This window comes from Eschscholzia californica, unplaced genomic scaffold, assembly GCF_041429995.1.
Source record: "Eschscholzia californica isolate CP2 unplaced genomic scaffold, dmEscCali1.0.p SCAF_3, whole genome shotgun sequence".
NCBI lineage: Eukaryota > Viridiplantae > Streptophyta > Magnoliopsida > Ranunculales > Papaveraceae > Eschscholzia > Eschscholzia californica.
In genome coordinates, this window is record NW_028238420.1 from 16,095,536 (window position 1) to 16,113,773 (window position 18,238).

The following is an 18,238-nucleotide window of genomic DNA, read 5'->3' on the forward strand; positions in this document are numbered from 1 at the left end:
CTAATGTATTTCTACTGCACAAAATTGAACTACAAAAGGTAGAAATAGGGAATTTCTTTTTCATATTTCTATCTAATCCAAGAGAGCTTAAAGTTTCATTACTCCAATTACAAACATTTTTTAATCAAGAATCTTGTACAAATTTGTCTGATTTAATCTGCTCAAGCATCTTTAGAGCCTCACCCATGTTAGGTCTTTTGGAAGGATCTGTTTCTAGGCACAATAGTGCCACATTAAATACATTCTTAACTTCATCCACTGGAAAACATTCTAAGCTACTGTCAATTGCATGCTCTTCCCTCTCCATGTCCACAACCGTTTTCACCTGTTCCAAAATAAAGTCAAACATTGTCAAACAAAGTCAAAATATATATTTGGTTGCAAGGGACTGGAAAACCAGATGTAGAGAACCAGAATAGAATTCAAGTATTTTCTCGAATTAGTGGTATCGTGCAAGTGTTTTCTGTTCTATAAAATGAAGAGTATATCTGAATACGACGGGAATTAAAAGTTTCTATGGAGGGGCGAGGGTGCTAGTTTCTACATAGTAGGTTATCTCTAAAGGGATCTATTAGTACGCTGACCCAGGCTGCAACCTGATTTATATAGCGTGTGCTAGTGGTTTCACTCTGGCATGAGTTCATGATATTAGACATTGGAGAGAGACTACGTGTCTTTGTGGTAAAGAACAAGTAACGTCGATGAAAGTAGGTTTAGGAAGACGTACTCTAACTATCCGTACCACGGGAACTGTTTCAACGATAGATTGACATACGTTAGACTAGAATAAAAAACGAAACTAGTTCAAGAAGCTTCTACCGAAGTACCGAAAAAACAGGAATTGATAGTTAGAAACTTAGATTCTATCGAGGGTGAAAAAGTACCCAAGTTACAAGCTTAGTTTCCTCCTCAATAAATGCTTCATCCATTGGTCTTTTTCCAGTTAAGAGCTCAAGTAAAACGACACCGAAACTATAAACATCTCCCTTTGCTGTTGCCCTCCCAGTATCAAAATATTCTACAAAAAACACAAACTCATCATGTATTACTACTAGCTAGAAGAACTAAAAGAGAAGAAGGAAATGAATGAGAGTTTTTCGTTACCAGGAGCAAGATAACCAAAAGTTCCAGCAACGAACGTCGAAACATGAGTCTTATCAGGTTCCATTAATGTAGCTAATCCAAAATCAGAAACTCGAGCTTCCATATTATGATCAAGTAATATATTGCTTGATTTTATATCTCTATGAATTATATGAGGAATACAATCATGATGAAGATATGATATTCCTCTTGCTATGCCTACTGCAATTTTGTATCTTAAAGGCCAATTAAGAGACCTTTTTTCGTTCGACTTCCCTGCATTTATACTTAAGTTTGTGAGAGTAATTATAACAACAATAGGAGAATGAAGGATGTATATATATTGTATAAATGTTATAAAGACTTAATCATCTGGACCATCATAGTATGGCAGCTGATATGAACAAGTTTGTTAATGTGGCTAGACACGGGTGGAACCATAAGAAGCCCTAATCGGTTGAGTTTGTTCCTCAAACTTGTAAACTGGCCACCTAGTCTGATCTATTTTCGAAGTGAGATTATCCTCACAATCTCCTTGTCATACATTGGCCTTTACTTCGATAGGTTGTTGGCATGAGACTTGTTCCATCTTGGGCTCTCGTATCGATATTATGTGGCCTTGGGCTTCTCTCACCACGAATGTTAGCTCAAGAGGTGAGACTTCCTTCACTTAATGACTAAGTACCTGTGCCTTCCAGTATCAATCGTAACCCTACCTATAAACCCCCACCTTGTTACAAGTAAGGATTTAAACTTTGTCTTCGTCGAATTCTCTACCTATGACTTTACGGATCTCCTTAACCTAGACCGGCACTTAATGTAGGTGTACAAAATAAATCTCCGCTCGGTCGTTTGAATAAAAAAATGACACCTACGTACATTGAGCCACAACAATTGACATGGCAGGTACCCCCGACTACCACATTATATGATCAGATAACATCATTCAAATAGAATTATATTGTACTTTCTGGGTTGAAAAACATACCATGAAGCAAAGTATCCAAACTTCCATTAGGCATAAGATCATAAATAAGAAGATTATACTGAGAAGCAGTGTAATATCCATGAAGAGTGACAATATTTCTATGTTTTATATCACCCATTGCTTCAAGTTCTCTTTCGAAACCTCGATCTCTATCTGCGCTTCCTCTATTTAATCTCTTCACAGCAAAACACATTGAATCATTTATAGTTAATCTATAAACTGTTCCATACCCTCCTGATCCAATAATATCTTTGTTGGTTAATTTCATTGTCTTCTTCAAGAATACATCAGACGTAAGATATTGCATAGTCAGAGACCTAAACATCACCATTTTTCCTCCTGTAATACCCATTTATATATAGTTATCAACTTCTCCATATTCTTTCATGAAAGAGTAGAGTTTCTTTGACAAAGATTAGTCTTACCTGATAGACTATCTTGGAAGACTTGGTGTTTTCTTTGCCATCTTCGGTATAGAAGAACCGATATAATAAGCTTCGATATAATAAACGCAATACAACATATCGTAATATAGAACGCTAAGAGTTGCCCGTTCCCCATTTAATCTACATAGTAAGATAAACTTAATCAATATAAATTGAACTCAAAATTCGGGCAAATACAAAACTATATACTTTCAATTCATATACTATTAGAGCTAAAAGGTCAAGATCGAACGTTGCAAATATATCTAAAATTCCAAGATATTGAAGTAACAAGAACTTACATCGAATTCAAAAAGTATTGCTCTAAAGAAACAAATGATCAACTCAATGAAGTTAACTATTATTAACCAAACTCTTAACTAAATAATCTTAAGAATTCTAAGAAATCTAGAAGAAGAAAACTTCAGCACGAATTCATAAACAGAACAAGTAAAAGATTTCAAAATCATAATAGAAGAGTGAAAAAGAGCAAACCCAAACTGTGATTTTCTTCTTAGAAAGACTTGTTAGCTTCAAAATTGAGAATAAGTTTATTGATGCTTGGATGAGATCTTCAACTGTACAAAGGTGGAAAATTTAATTGTACTGTCCTGCTTTTGTTGAAAATATGGAGTACTCACATTAACATGTGAAACTTTAAAATAAAGTGTAGAAAGAAATAAAGAGAACACAAAATGTATAGTGGAGAAAGGAGAACCCTTAGATCCTGTGTTCTCGAGATCCGTACTAAATTCTATAGATTATAAGTTGTGTCTATCCTAAGTTTTGGTTTTAATACTGCCGGGTGAATTTTATCTAGTTCTTCCAAATTTGTTTTTCATTTATGATGCTATGGTCGGCCAATATCCGGCCGGGGTACTTGGCCGGTTTAGATCTAGTGACTAGATCATGCCTCTCCAAATACCCTAGTCGGGATATTGGTAGAACATAGCATCACAGCGCGTTTTCCCCCAATGAAGTTCAATAGAGTTTTATTTACTACAATAGTTGTATTTCTTAAAATGTCCTTTCGTGAATAATTGTTTAGAGTATAAGGTTATAATATCAGTTTTACCGATGAAAAACTAGTTACAAACTCAACTTAGTATAAGTTGATTGAGAGCTTAAGTATGGCATGTGATCATCATAAGTACGCCATCTCAGCATGGATGTGACAAGTTTTAGTGATTTATTAGGGTTTGATGATCAACTACAAATAATGCTAGTAAAGCAAACTATTATTGGTTTAAAGTATGAATTCATGTGAAAGCAGAGCCATCTTCACCTAACAAGAGAACCCTTTTTAACCTTTTTTTGGTGTGGCAAGTTATTTATGAGAGGAAAATGGTGGTGGTTACTTTGGTAAAATAGCAAGTGGCCCTATGTGAAATCAACATACTCCTTATCTTAAGAAATGAAAAGCATTATGAAGTTTTGTACTAATAATTCTGTGAAATTCATTATTGTAGCATCAATCATTCAAAATTAGGTCGCTTGTACTACTATGGGGTTGTCCAATTCATGTTCTCAAGTAGGAAGAGTATTTTCAACAACAAAAAAAAAAAGTAGGAAGAGCATTTCAAATATATTATCTTGTCCAGTGCAATATTTTAGTGAAGTGCTCATAGTAATGTGAACGCAAAGAAATAGACATGAAAAATAGAAGCCCCAAGGAAGTGGAATGTTTATTCAAAATCTCGGGTTAGTCCAATAAAAAATAGGGTGCCTCTCAGAATGACTGTAGGGGCCTCCCTAGAGGGTTTGACCACAGTCAAACCCCGACAATTGTAAGCGCCCCCCGTTCAGACTGACCAATCCGAGGACAAAAACATAGTCTCGGACGGGCCCAGTCTGAAAAGACTCGGACTGTCCAGCCCGAGAGGCTTCGGGCTGGGCCAAGTCAAAAGCCCTGTTTTGGCTCCGGACTGACTAGTCCGATGGCGTCGAGCATGGTCGATTTCCCCAAAATCTCACAAAACTCTAGGGTTATTCTTTGTTGGTTCCTCCATCTAGGACCTTTTCATCGCCAAATCTAGGGTTGTTTTTTTCATCCGTCTAAGGTTTCTTCATCCTCTCAACAAAACAAAACCTAGAGACTTTTAAACTTGAAGATTAAAGGGTTTTTGATTTCCTTCATGATGTTTAATGATCATATGTGTCGATAGATTAATGATTTTTGTTGGTTAACGTTTGATTAATTTTGAGATTGGAAAATAGAAAGATAAAGTAAAGAGAGAAAGAACAGTTACGAACAAGAGAAGAAGAAGACGGAGGGCTCGGAGCCGCCTACTGTAATTTTGGGGAGGCACCTAAGCAATTTCGGGAGACGCCTATAGACGCGCCCTAAAAATATACTATCAAAGGGATAACAGTTGGTTAAGTTGAAGGGAAGTCTCATAGGGGGCCATTCTTGTTAAAAGGGCCCCTCCTTGTGAATTCGGTGCGAGGTCACCGAATTCACAGGAGATCATTCGGTGCGAGCCCACCGAATTCACAAGAGCCCATTCGGTAAGAACCCACAGAAATTCACTCCAGTAGGCTATTTTTGTAAATTCTGTGGACTCGCACCGAATTCACAAGAAGGGCTCTTTTAACAAGAATGGGGGCCCTATAAAACTTCCCTAAGTTGAATCTTTTAGTCACTCGTCGTCCTAGGTAGGGCCCGCAACATGGAAGCCCTTCTGATTTAGGCACTTACATAGTTGGACCGGGATGACTGGGTACACAAATTATAAAACCAGTTGAGGTCATTGGGTATATTAGGCCGGGTAAAAACTAAGTTTTGGCTGCCCATGGCCCAAAAGTGACTCCTAACCCGGAAGTCATTCAATGGCGGCAGGCCAAGCGGCACCAGGTTGCTCTGAAGAAAATAAAGTTATTTTCTATTGACAAAAAGAATTCCATTGATTTTAAGAGTGAAAATTACAAAAGAAGAGATAAAATCAAAACATATAAAGATAAAAACTACAATAAAAAAGATACAAGTAAAATAAATACAAAAGAAAAAAGCAGAAAACATTCGTGCCGTTAAAAAGTAGCTCTATGAAGAAAGATCAACAATAAAACAATTCACATTTACTCAAAACGTATCCTGCAAAAGAGTATCAGCTTCAGAAAATAAAAAAATTAAAACAAATAAATATGTAATAGATTAATTAATATTTAGTGAATTACCTAAGCATAATTTCAATCAGGAGACTGGACAAAGGCTGGCTAAAGGTAAAGGGTTGCCTGGGCTAAGGCTTGCATGAGCTAAATGAGAAGAGGTAACAACCTCTTGATGATCGACTCGGATGAAGCCGAGGGTGATGTAGTAATACCTCGGTTGAAGCCGAGAAATAGGAAGAAGATGCTCTCGGTGTAAACCGAGAGGAGGAGAAGTAACTCTCGGCTGAACGCGAGAGCTATGACAATGGCTCTCGGGTGAAACCGAGAGCGAGAGAATGAGTGAACTCGGTTGAATCCGAGAGGACTGTGTAGCAGCTTCGGGTGAGACCGAGAGATGGAGTGAGAGAGCTTCGGTGAAACCAAGAAGAAGAAGATGATATGTTGATCGTGAGAGAGATTAGGTAAAACCTTTGTTTATTCACAATAACATGATTTTACATTATGGATCTAATCCTTTATATAGGTTTACAAGAAGGTGTTTAAGAAATATAAAACTATATCTAAGTATGTGTTTATCTAAACTACATCAATCTTGGTTGTAATAGGAATCCTAATTCTACTAGGTTTCCTATAATTAAGTGGACCTAATCCACTCGGTTTAGCCGAGTGGAGTGGACCTTCTAACACTCCCCCTCAAGTTAGAGCGGGAATGGAAGTAACGCCTAACTTGCCAATAATGTTCTTGAACGGTTCTGCTCTAAGTGGTTTGGTGAAGATATCCGCTAACTGGTTGTCTGAAGTGATGAAGCGAGTGGCAATGACGTTGTCTTTAATCTTCTCACGAACGATGTGGCAATCTATTTCAATATGTTTCGTACGTTCGTGGAATACGGGGTTATCAGCGATATGAAGTGCAGCCCGATTGTCACAGTAAACTGTCATCGGGTCTGTGTGATCAATTCCAAAATCAAGTAATAAATACTTGAGCCATTGTAGTTCACAAGTGAGAATGGCCAAAGCTCGATATTTTCCTTCTGCAGATGATTTTGCAACCGTTGGTTGTTTCTTTGATTTCCAAGAGAGTGGACTATCACCAATCATTGTAAAATATCCAGTAGTTGATCTACGGGTTGAAGGGCAACCTGCCCAATCTGAGTCACAGTATCCTGTGATATGAAGAGAGCTTTTTGCTGATAAGAAGACTCCTTTATCAAGGGTGCCTTTCAAGTATCGTAGAACGCGGTGGGCAGCGTCTAAGTGTACTTGACTAGGTGTCTGCATGAATTGACTAAGATTATTCACTGCGAAGGTGATGTCTAGTCGTGTGACCGTTAGATATAGTAATCGGCCAATGAGTCGGCGGTAGACCGACGGATCCTTTAAAGGAATACCGTCGGTAGGACTAAGACGGAGCTTTTGATCCATAGGAAATTCAGAGGGACGTGCCGCAGTTAAGCCAGAATCTTTTAGAATGTCAAGAGCATATTTCCTTTGACATAGGAAAATGCCTTGCGATGAGCGAGATACTTCGATACCGAGGAAGTACTGTAGACGGCCTAAATCTTTTAGTGAAAAAGATTTGTTAAGAAATAATTTTAACTTGGAAATAGCATTATCATTATTTCCAGTGATGATTATGTCGTCTACGTAGACGAGAACAAAGATTTGAGCGGAGTGCGAACGGAAAGTGAAGAGAGAATAGTCGTTTTTAGACTGTGAAAAGCCTCGTTCAATAAGAACGGAGGAGAATTTTGAAAACCATTGACGGGAGGCCTGTTTAAGACCGTATAAGGATTTATGAAGACGACATACTTTAGACTCCCCCTGAGATGAAAACCCGGGAGGAAGTTTCATGTAGACTTCTTCATGGAGATCGCCCTGGAGAAAGGCGTTATTGACATCCAACTGGTGGAGAGACCAGCCTTTAACGGCGGCAATAGATAGGAGAACACGGACAGTAACGAGTTTTGCGACTGGGGCAAAAGTGTAGTTATAGTCGAGTCCCTCGATTTGGGTGTAACCTTTAGCTACTAAACGAGCTTTATAGCGTTCGATGGAACCATCGGAATTGAATTTAATTTTGTATACCCATTTGCAACCAATAGGTCGCTTGCCGGGTGGAAGATCAGTGATGGACCATGTCTTGTTTTCTTCGAAAGCGGAGATTTCTTTGGCAATAGCTTCCTTCCAATGAGACGATTTCATTGCTTGAGTGAAGGAGCTAGGCTCGGTAGTAGTCAATATAGAAGAGGGGAATTGTTGATGAGATGTGGAGAATGAATTGATAGAGAAGTAGTTTTCAAGTGGGTACTTGACGGAACTTGTGTTAGAACACACATAATCATTCAAGTGGGACGGTGGTCGGCGAGATCGTGTTGGACGGCCGGAAATCTCAACCATCTGGTCGGAAGTAGCCTCGGGCGGTAGTGGGTCCGTCGAGGGGGCGTCGGGTATAGGACTGTCCATGGCTGCTGGAGACACTCCTGATTGGGGAGTGTCACTAGCAGCTGCTGAAGGCACCTCGGGTGCTGGTGCCGGTTGTACAACGGACCGGGAACAGAACCCGGTCCAGCAGGGGTGTCTGAAGGCACCCCTGAATCGGTAATCTGCTGAGAATCGTCAGGAACAGCAGCTCCATCGGTGATGGTGCTGCTGTTTGATGCCGAAACAGTGGGGTTCTTGCCGGTCGATGGAAAATTGAAAGTGTCATCATCTTCGATGGAGAGGAATGGTTCCGGATCGGAGTGGTTCGGTGTAGCCGAAGAGTAGGAGGGAGACATGGGAAATTTGTTCTCAACGAACGTGACGTCTCTAGAGACAAAAATTCGTCGTGTGGAGATATCGTAAACACGATAACCTTTTTGTCCATTGGGATATCCAAGAAATATACCGGCGGAAGAGCGGGCGTCCAACTTGGTTTTAACCAAAGGAATTCGAGCATAGCAAAGACATCTAAAGACACGTAGATGGGAAAGATTGGGAGCAACACCCATGAGGATTTCATGGGGAGATTTTCCATCGAGAATGGGTGTCGATAATTTATTGATTAAATAAACCGCGGTGAGAACACACTCTCCCCAAAAAGAGAGAGGAAGGTGAGCTTGGAGTCGTAAGGAACGTGCCACTTCAAGGATGTGGCGATGTTTACGTTCAACTACTCCGTTTTGTTGGGGTGTATAAGTACAACTACGTTGGTGGGTAACCCCTTTTTCGACAAACCAACTTTGTAGAGAGGAATTGATAAATTCGGTTCCATTGTCCGATCGAAAAGTCTTTATTTTACAATTAAATTGTGTGGAGACATAGGTAAAAAAATTCATAATTGTTCTATTTGAATCGGACTTAGAATCCAAAAGAAATATCCAAGTACAACGTGAATAATCGTCGACAAGGGTGAGAAAATATCGACACCCGGAGGTGGATGGGACCGGAAAAGGTCCCCACAAATCCGCATGTACCAACTCAAATATGTGAGAGGAAGAAGTGGTACTAGTTGGAAAAGGTAAACGACATTGCTTAGAAAGTGGACAAACATCGCACGGTACTTTATTAGATAAAAATTTAAAATTCAAACAAGGAAGTTTGGAATGAAAATATTGAAAACGACTAAAGGATGGATGGCCTAAACGCCAATGCCATAAAAGAAAAGACTCATTACTAGAACTATCTTTAGTAAGACTAGAAATTGAAAAGATGGGACGCTCCGTGCGAAGGAAATAAAGATCATCATGAAGACTTGAAGGAGTTGAAGGAGATGTCCTTCGACCAAGGTGACAATGCGAACAATTTGTCGGATAGGACAATTGATGTGGAAGATCATCAAGTCCGATTGATTTAGGGATCGTAGAGTTGTAGCTAGAGACCAACTACGATCGTCGAATTACGAAGTAATTCGCGGCTAACTTCGATCGGATCCTACAACGGGTTACACATAAGAGTGAAAAATTGATCTAGGATATGACTAGTGGGAGTGAGATATAATCATGGGAGTGTCCCATAAACATATCTCATAGGCCTAAAAGGAATTAGGCAAAGATAGTACAAAAAGGCCAAAAACAGGGTTTTTGGGCCTAGACCGGTTCGGGTACTTCTAGGACTCGGATTGGGCTGAATTTTGGAGGGTTAGTTTCTGATATAATAAACATTATATCTGCCAATTTTCGTGGTGTTTGGACACCTCCTCCTTAGGGAATTGAGAAAATACCAATAGTTGCTATTTTCGACTATTTCCCTAAATCTTATTCTAAAGGGTGTTTTAGGAAACCTAAAAGGAGGTGGATTCTTATTAGGGTTCTATATAAACACTCTTAGGGCAGAGAATAAGGTGTGGAATTTCTCTCTAAGCTTTCTTACTCTACCACATCAAGTAGAGAGGAGAAAGTGAGCTAATTCCCATTACTATCAATCTAGTCAAAGAAGAAGGTGTTCTTCTTTTCCAACCACCATTGGTGTGCTAGCTATACAACAAGGTGGGAGATCAAATTGATTGCTCGTGTCCCAAGTAGAGGAGCTACACTTGAAGCTCTTGGTCTTCTTCAATCAATTCAACTAGTTCGAGGGAAAAGCGATTAAGGTAATCTACTATCTCCATTAGATTAATTACTAGTTTGCATGTGATCCTGGGAATACTAGTGTAGACATTAGATGTCATATTTCCGCTATAAACACTAGTAGAAGGGTGTAAATCCCTACAAGACTACCATGCCCAATCTTCGTCTTCGTTGTTCGGTCCTGAAAAAGACACAAATTCCGGTCAAATAAGACGGTACAACGAAGTGATTTAGAGATTTGAGAAATAGAGATAAGATTAAATTGAAAAGATGGAATATGAAAAACATCTTCAAGATAGAATCTATTGGAAAAATAGACGGTACCAATATGTTCAACCTTTACCCGTGAACCGTCCGGTAAACGGACGTATAAATCCGGTGGTGCAAGGGAATAAGAGGAGAATCGAGATATATTTGAACAAATATGCTTGGCGGCTCCCGAGTCAATGACCCAAGGAGGATGAAAAGAAGAGTAGTTCTTACCGGTATGGTTGATTAGGGGATCCTTGTTGGTGTTGCCTTGAGAATTGGTTGTGGTCGGTTGCCTATTGCGGTCAAGGAGTGCCAATATACCTTGGTATTGCTCATTAGTGAAGGAGGTTGCTGGAGGCACCCCCTGACCGGTTTTGTCTGAAACCGAGAGGTTGATGGACTCTTGTCGGGTACGGTTTCGTCCTCTTTGACCATAGTTGGGTGGATACCCATGTATCTTGTAGCAAGAGGAAACATCGTGACCATGGATTTTGCAATTTTCACAAAAGGGACGAGGACGTTTTGTACGTTGTCTCTCGGTTCCATTAAAACGAGTTTGATTATACTCATTGTTTCCAACGGCAAGTGCCGAATTGTTGGAGTCAATACTCATAGGAGTGACTAAGTTTTGTTGAACCTCTTCTTGTTTAATAAGTGAATGGATTCTAAGAATCGAAGGAAAGGGTTCAATCAATAAAATTTGACTCCGAATAGATGAAAATCTATCGTTAAGTCCTTGAAGAAATTCCATAGCCCTATCTTGATTTGTTCTTTCAAGTAAGGAACGACCATGTCCACATGTACAAGGCTCGGTGATAATCAAGGAATTGAGTTTGTCTTGAAGAGCCTTGAGGTTGGTGAAATATGTAGAAACATCGGAGTTGTCTTGTTTAAGACAAGAAATCGCTCTCTTTAATTGGAAAATTTTAGGAGCATTACGTTGATGGAAACGATCATAGAGATTGTGCCATATATCGGAGGCCGTTTCATCATATAAGATGGATGATCGAAGAGGTGGATCAACGGAATTGATGAGCCAACTAGAAACGAGATCATTACATCGTCCCCATTGTTCTAGTTCATTAGGATCGGTTGGTTTTTCGATGCTTCCATCAACAAATCCTAACTTAGCTTTAGCTCTTAAGGCTTTAGTCATTCCTCGTGACCATGAGGGATAGTTATCACCGGTTAGGAGCGGTGTGATAAGAATAGTAGTGGGAGAATCCGAATGGTGGACATCAAACGGCCCACTATTGATGTTGTGATGAACTTGAGAGGTTTCCGAAGTTTCGGGAGTAGTCATCTCTTAAAAAAAAATTGAATTCTAGCTCTTATACCATGTGAAGAGGTAACAACCTCTTGATGATCGACTCGGATGAAGCCGAGGGTGATGTAGTAATACCTCGGTTGAAGCCGAGAAGTAGGAAGAAGATGCTCTCGGTGTAAACCGAGAGGAGGAGAAGTAACTCTCGGCTGAACCCGAGAGCTATGACAATGGCTCTCGGGTGAAACCGAGAGCGAGAGAATGAGCGAACTCGGTTGAATCCGAGAGGACTGTGTAGCAGCTTCGGGTGAGACCGAGAGATGGAGTGAGAGAGCTTCGGTGAAACCGAGAAGAAGAAGATGATATGTTGATCGTGAGAGAGATTAGGTAAAACCTTTGTTTATTCACAATAACATGATTTTACATTATGGATTTAATCCTTTATATAGGTTTACAAGAAGGTGTTTAAGAAATATAAAACTATATCTAAGTATGTGTTTATCTAAACTACATCAATCTTGGTTGTAATAGGAATCCTAATTCTACTAGGTTTCCTATAATTAAGTGGACCTAATCCACTCGGTTTAGCCGAGTGGAGTGGACCTTCTAACACTAAATGATTGCTGGTCGGAAATAGGTCAGAGAATTTTAGGTGAGTCTTACTCTAGATATGTTAGAGTATTGTGTGTCTCTCAAAGATCGGTGAAAGAACCAACTTAAGATAAGTATGTTGCAGTTGGATCCTTTGGAAGATAGATTTTCCAAGCCCATCTCTGGCCAACCGTCATCTAGCATCCTAGCTCCCGCTAGCCCCAGTCTTGCCGACCCTCTAACTCAAGTCAACCTCAATCAAGTTTCTTGTGTTCAGTCTCTTAAATGAAGCTCATCTTAGATAATTAACTATTCATTAATTAATCATTACTTCCAAATTTATTTGTTTTAAGTATTTTATTTTTTTAACCGGATTTTTTTCTTTTTTGCAGAATACTTTTTTAGTTGTTTCTGTTGATCTTTCTTCATGGAGCTATTTTGTTTAGGCATAAAGGCTTTTTGATTCTTTACGTAGTTGTAGCTTTTGTCTTTATAAATTGTAATTATACCTCTTTTTTTTTGTTATTTTACTCTTGAAATAAATGAAATTCCTTTTTGTTGTAAAAAAATATTAATTTTATTTTCTTCAGACAACCTGGTGTGTCGCGCCCTGTGAATGCCTTCCGACCTCGTGGTCACTTTCGGGCAATGGGCATCCCAAGCTTAGTATTTGCCCGACCAGATCCATCCAATGATATCAACTGGTCTTATAGTTTGTGCGTTTGACCTACCCGATCCAACTGTGTAAGTAACTTTATAGTAGAGTTGTGTTTATGCAGGCTATGAGCCTATTGTTAGGAGGTAGCTTTAGGAGTACCATATCAGCTCAAAGCATAATACTAAAGTGCCTTAGTTTCTTATGGGAGATTTTAATTTGATTTTTTTGTGCCTTTTGAGCCAAATATCGGTTAGTTTTGACCAGTCAACCGATTGACCCAAGTCACACATGCCAGTGTTTGCGTGCCCACAAACGAACTCTCAATGGAGCCATCAGGAGGCGGATCTGACAGATCTACGACCTGATCCAACTCTAACTAAAGAGATTGTTGTGAGGTCGACATGAGTCTCCTAGACATCATGATCCTCGCGCTGGCCCAAAGGCAAGCGAAGAGGTGGATCGGAGTCAGTTCTACCCCCGAGCCTTGTTTGATCCTTAAAATAGAGTAAGGAGTCTGTAGAAGTCAGTTCAACACCTTGAGCTTTGCTCTGCCTCGAGGCAAGCAGAGGGGTGGATCTGAGTCAGCTCTACACCTGAACCCTTACTCTTTGTCGTGCTCGAAGAGAACAACAGACAAACTAAAGGTCAGACAGTACCAAAGATCTGGTTTTTGTACACAAACTATGTCAGAGATCCGCTAGTGTAAGAAGATGTGCACTCAAACTGATATTATAACAAGCATAACACATGGCTTTTCATCAAGGCGGTATCCTTATGCCACATTATCTCAGTTGTGCCTTGCCATCGCTTGCTGAACCAATATAAGCATATCAGGTTTCTCCCAAAAAATAGGGGACGATTCTTACACACTCGGTCACAGAATTACTTCATTGCAACACTTGACTTACTTGAACATTAGAGTGTGTTCTTTGCAGGTCCCCCAATCTCAAATCTCTAAATATTTGTTGAACACGAACTCAACAGACCTAAGCATTTGTTCTCACAGATTTGACGATCACAATACGTCTAATCGTTAAAAAAACAACATCTTCATGTCTTCAAATGAAGATTTAGCAGTAGAAATTGCCCGTTTGAAGGAAGAAAATAAACAAGACACAGATGCTCTATTTGATGCAGTCACTCTTCTGAAATTACAAAAAGAATTGGAACAAGTGAAATAACTAGAAGAAACTGAGACGAGAAGAGAATCTCTCCAGTCTTTTGTAAAGAATTTGATTGCTACACCTTCTATGTCTTTTACTCCATTCACTCGTAATGACAAAGACTTGGAAGTCATAGAGTCTCTGATAAAAATATGAAGAAACAACAAGAAAAACAAAACAGGAAAAGAAAAAGAGAAATAGAAAAGCTATAAAGGGAACACGAAGAACCAGCTTCAACTGCAGAAAGAGGGGGCCGCAGAGTTCCTTTATTCATATTTTGAAGATAGATCACGATGATTAAGGACCTTCCCTCGGATCTTAATGGTGCAGCAACTCGCTGAAAATGGAACGAAAGATAACAGTGAGAAAGATAGGGTAAACTCACTCCACCATCGCTCAACTTGGAAATCTAGAACGCTAAATGACTAAGGGAGTTCAAATGTATTGTTCTCGAGACTTATGATGGGTATGTTAACGAAGAGATATTCATTCATGACTATGTGACCATCATAAGTCTGATAACCACAAAGAAACTGGAACGAGACAGCGGAGGTTCACGAATGAGATGGTGCAGTCGTGCAGATCCCCCATCTCAATAACGATATAGCTAGAGCTATTCTATAAAGGAGTAAGGAACACATATCTCATAGTAGCAACGACGAAGAAGAAACTAGCACCTTGTAGAGCTGATTACTAAGGTACAGAGAGTGATAGTCGCGGAAGAAAGACTTTGCAAGATCAACCAAAAACATCATTAAAACAATCTTTAAATTTTATTCCTCTTCTTTTCCTACCTCCCCTCCTTCCACCACCAGGCAACACCATCTTTCCTTCTTCTCCATTTCTTCTTCTATTTTCTCTGGTTTCTATCTCTATCCTAATTTATCTCTTATATTCTTCTCTCATATTCTTCTTCTTCTTATTCTTCATCTTCTTCTTATTCTTCAACTTCATCTTACGTCAACATCTTTCTATCTCTCTTAAGTCTTAACACTCATCTCTCTCTACTCTCCCATCTTAACACCGTAGAGAGAGCGAAGAAGAAACCCTCAATTGAGGGTTCCATTGAAACCCTCGGCTGAGGGCTAAGAGATCCAAACATCAAGTGCAACCCTCAATAAAGGGTTCCTACAAACCCTAGCTAGTTCGAGAGTTCCATCAATGGAACCTTCGAACTAGGGTTTCTCTGAACATCAAGCTCGAAGGTTTTCTCTTTACTTTGGAGAGAAAGAACGCGGTAGAGAGAAAGAAGAGTTGTTAAAAGGAGAGGATTGAGAGAGAGGGAGAGAAAGGGAGAGAGAAGAGATGTGATGGTGTAAGTGTTGTGGGCAGCTGGAGGAAGTGGCGTTAGTGGGAGGAGGGGAGGAAGGAGAAAAAAAAAGTTGTTTTTTAATAATGGTAGTTGGCCGATGACATGCTGACCGACAAAAAGAAAGTGACCAAGGACACAGAGGGAATGTAACACCCCAAATCCAGATTTCCACGTCGGCCGCCATGAAAACCTAAACTTAAAGCATTTCTTCGCAGAACAGTAAACATATACGATATACTCATCAAGGAGACAAATAGTATCGAACATGAAGCTCAAAAAGTAACAATAAATCAACTACTGAAACTTTACCATGTTTCTCAAAACTCACAGGATGTCTCTAAATCATAGACACAAATGTCGGATAAGATAAAACATAAATAACACCAAGTGTTTAGGAGATACAACTCCAAATAACTACCTAAAGAAAGAAAGAAAACCACTAAAGAAACTCCTCCAAGGCTAACTATGACTCAAGCAGGTGGCACTTCCCGATTTCCTTGTCTTGAAAAATAAAAGGTTGGGTCAGACCCCAACAAGTAGATTTCGAAACCTCTAAAGCCTCAATAGACAGTTTCAAGAGCTACCAAAACAAATAGACAACCACATATCATGAGAAGATGTCCAAGTATAGTATCCGAGTTGTGACCATTAGAAATAAAGTGTACCACATATGTAACAAACAACAAAAAGCGACATGACGAGTTGGTGTCCACCTTATGTAAGAGTGTGGTCCACAAGGTCATCCATTGTGTTAGCGCCGACCCCATACGCTCCATACCTATATCACATCCGGTAGAGAGGGTCGAACCAACCACAAAACTCTTACAACCCTTCACCAACTCCATCACGTCACACATACATAATATCACACTATTTGTAATAAACAACCAAAAGCAATATGACAAGTTGGTATCCACGTTGTATGAGAGTGTGGTCCACAAGGTCATCCATTGTGTTAGCGCCGACCCCATACGCTCCATACCAATATCACATCCAGTAGAGAGGGTCGAACCAACCACAAAACTCTCACAACTCTCCACCAACTCCATCACATCACACACATATAATAGTATCACACCACAACATACATAAACCAAAATCATATTTGTTAGCATATTACGACATACGAGTTTCATATTTATAATGTTTGCAAGTAATGAATCAATGATGATAATAGCCTAAAATTCGCATATCATGTTGATTTCTAGCTCATGTTCATGTATTTATATAAAGAGTATTGTCCAATAGTGAGAGGCATCTAATTATAAGAGTTATATGCTAAAATCATGACAAATAAAGAGGTTTAGACCTAAATATCATTGTAATACATGAATCTAGCATGAAAATGTATATGAAGATTGTATGGTTCATCAAGTAGGTCATTATAGCAAATATCCTCAAAATCTAACACATAGATGAGATTCAAAGTGACCTAAAAATAAGTTTGTAGGAATATAAATCTACTACTTCTAGTGTATATATTTGTGTCAAGAACCCTAATCTATGTTCAAGTAATACTAAAATCTAGGGTTTGTAGTTTCATCTAGTATGTCTAGGTTTATCTATAAAATTTGCTATTCAAGCCCTAGAGAGATAGAAATCTACCTTAGATCCAAAGCAAACCAAGCTCCACACCAAGAACAACAAAGAAAATCACCAAACTTTGATCCCTCCTTCTTCTCCTTCACTTTGCCCTAGTTTTCTCTCTCTAGAATCAAAATCTCTATCTCTAGCACTTGTTGTTAAAAAAAGAAGAGGAATGAAGGGAAGTAAAGTAGTAGTTGGTAGGGTTAAAAGGATTAATATGGGGTTTGAGGCAATATGGGAGGGAAGCAACTCATCTTCCCATTTTCTCACCCTAGTGGGCAACCACAAAGTCACGACAGCAAGAGGAATGGAAGTGAGGGATGATGGTCTAGGGTTTTTTTTTTTTATTTCAAGTGATCCTACTATAGGCAGCCCAAGATATTACTAGGGCACTACAGGGAAAGAGTTTCGAAAAGGGGTATAAAAGGAAAAGTCAAGGCAATAGTCACTAGGGAATAAATAAAAAAGGGACCAAGATGGAAACAGATCATCTTTAAGGGACCATTTTGGTGAGTTGGTCATCTTTAGGGTGCTAAAATGGAATATCCCTTTTCTTCGTTTATGTTTCGTGGATGTATTTTTTGGGAAATTTGGCCAAACCTCCCTAAAAAATTTGAGTTTTGGTTAAAAATGATTTATCAACTTTTTATAGGCTTCAACTCCCTATGGCATTTTCGTAAATTATCTAATATAGGGAAAAAATGAAACTAACCTTATTGCAAACCAGATTGCAAAGCTTTGCAAGACAAACCAAATTGCAAATTAGTGAATCAGTTTGCAAAGCTCTGCAAACCAGATTGTAAAGCTCTGCAAAGTGTGTGCAAAGTCATTGCAAAGCAAACCAGATTGCAAAACAATTCAAACGGGAATGCTAAGCTCTGCAAACCAGATTGCAAAGCTCTGCAAACCAGTTTGCGAAGTCATGTAAACCAGATAGCAAAGCAGTGCAAACCAGTTTGCAAAGCTTCACAAGCTAAGATTCTAAGGGCAATTTCGGCATTAGAAATAGGAGCGCTTTTAGAATTGTCCTTCAAGACTATTTCCAAACTATATATGGGGTCTAAAAGGACAAAAAGATAGTTTGTCTTTTAGACAAAAAAAACATGAAATTGCCCGATTTCATGATTTTTGGTTAGATGATTGTGGGATAACAGAATAAGTAGGGAGAATAAGTAGGGACTCTGGTATCTATTTCTGGGTTGTTGAAGGCTTGCTACCCGCTGCTCGTGTTGGTTTGGTAGGCTGCGTAGACCAAAG

General features: G+C 39.3%; 1 protein-coding gene across 2 annotated transcripts; it reads right to left on the reverse strand.

The window, feature by feature from the left end:
• Positions 1-45: 45 nt before the first annotated feature.
• LOC147548701 (Protein kinase superfamily protein) lies at positions 46-3,188 on the reverse strand. Of its 2 annotated transcripts, none has more exons than XM_086671644.1 (6): positions 2,998-3,188; positions 2,497-2,637; positions 2,072-2,410; positions 1,105-1,359; positions 885-1,018; positions 46-325 (listed from the first exon to the last, which is right to left on the reverse strand). In XM_086671644.1, exons 2-6 carry the CDS (start codon positions 2,630-2,632, stop codon positions 125-127), a joined length of 1,065 nt encoding a protein of 354 aa, XP_086527770.1. In that variant the 5' UTR covers positions 2,633-2,637; positions 2,998-3,188; the 3' UTR covers positions 46-124. The 2 variants fall into 2 exon arrangements, with proteins under 2 accessions (XP_086527770.1, XP_086527769.1); XM_086671643.1 differs by having other exon boundaries at positions 2,992-3,188.
• Between the last annotated feature and the right edge of the window lie 15,050 nt (positions 3,189-18,238).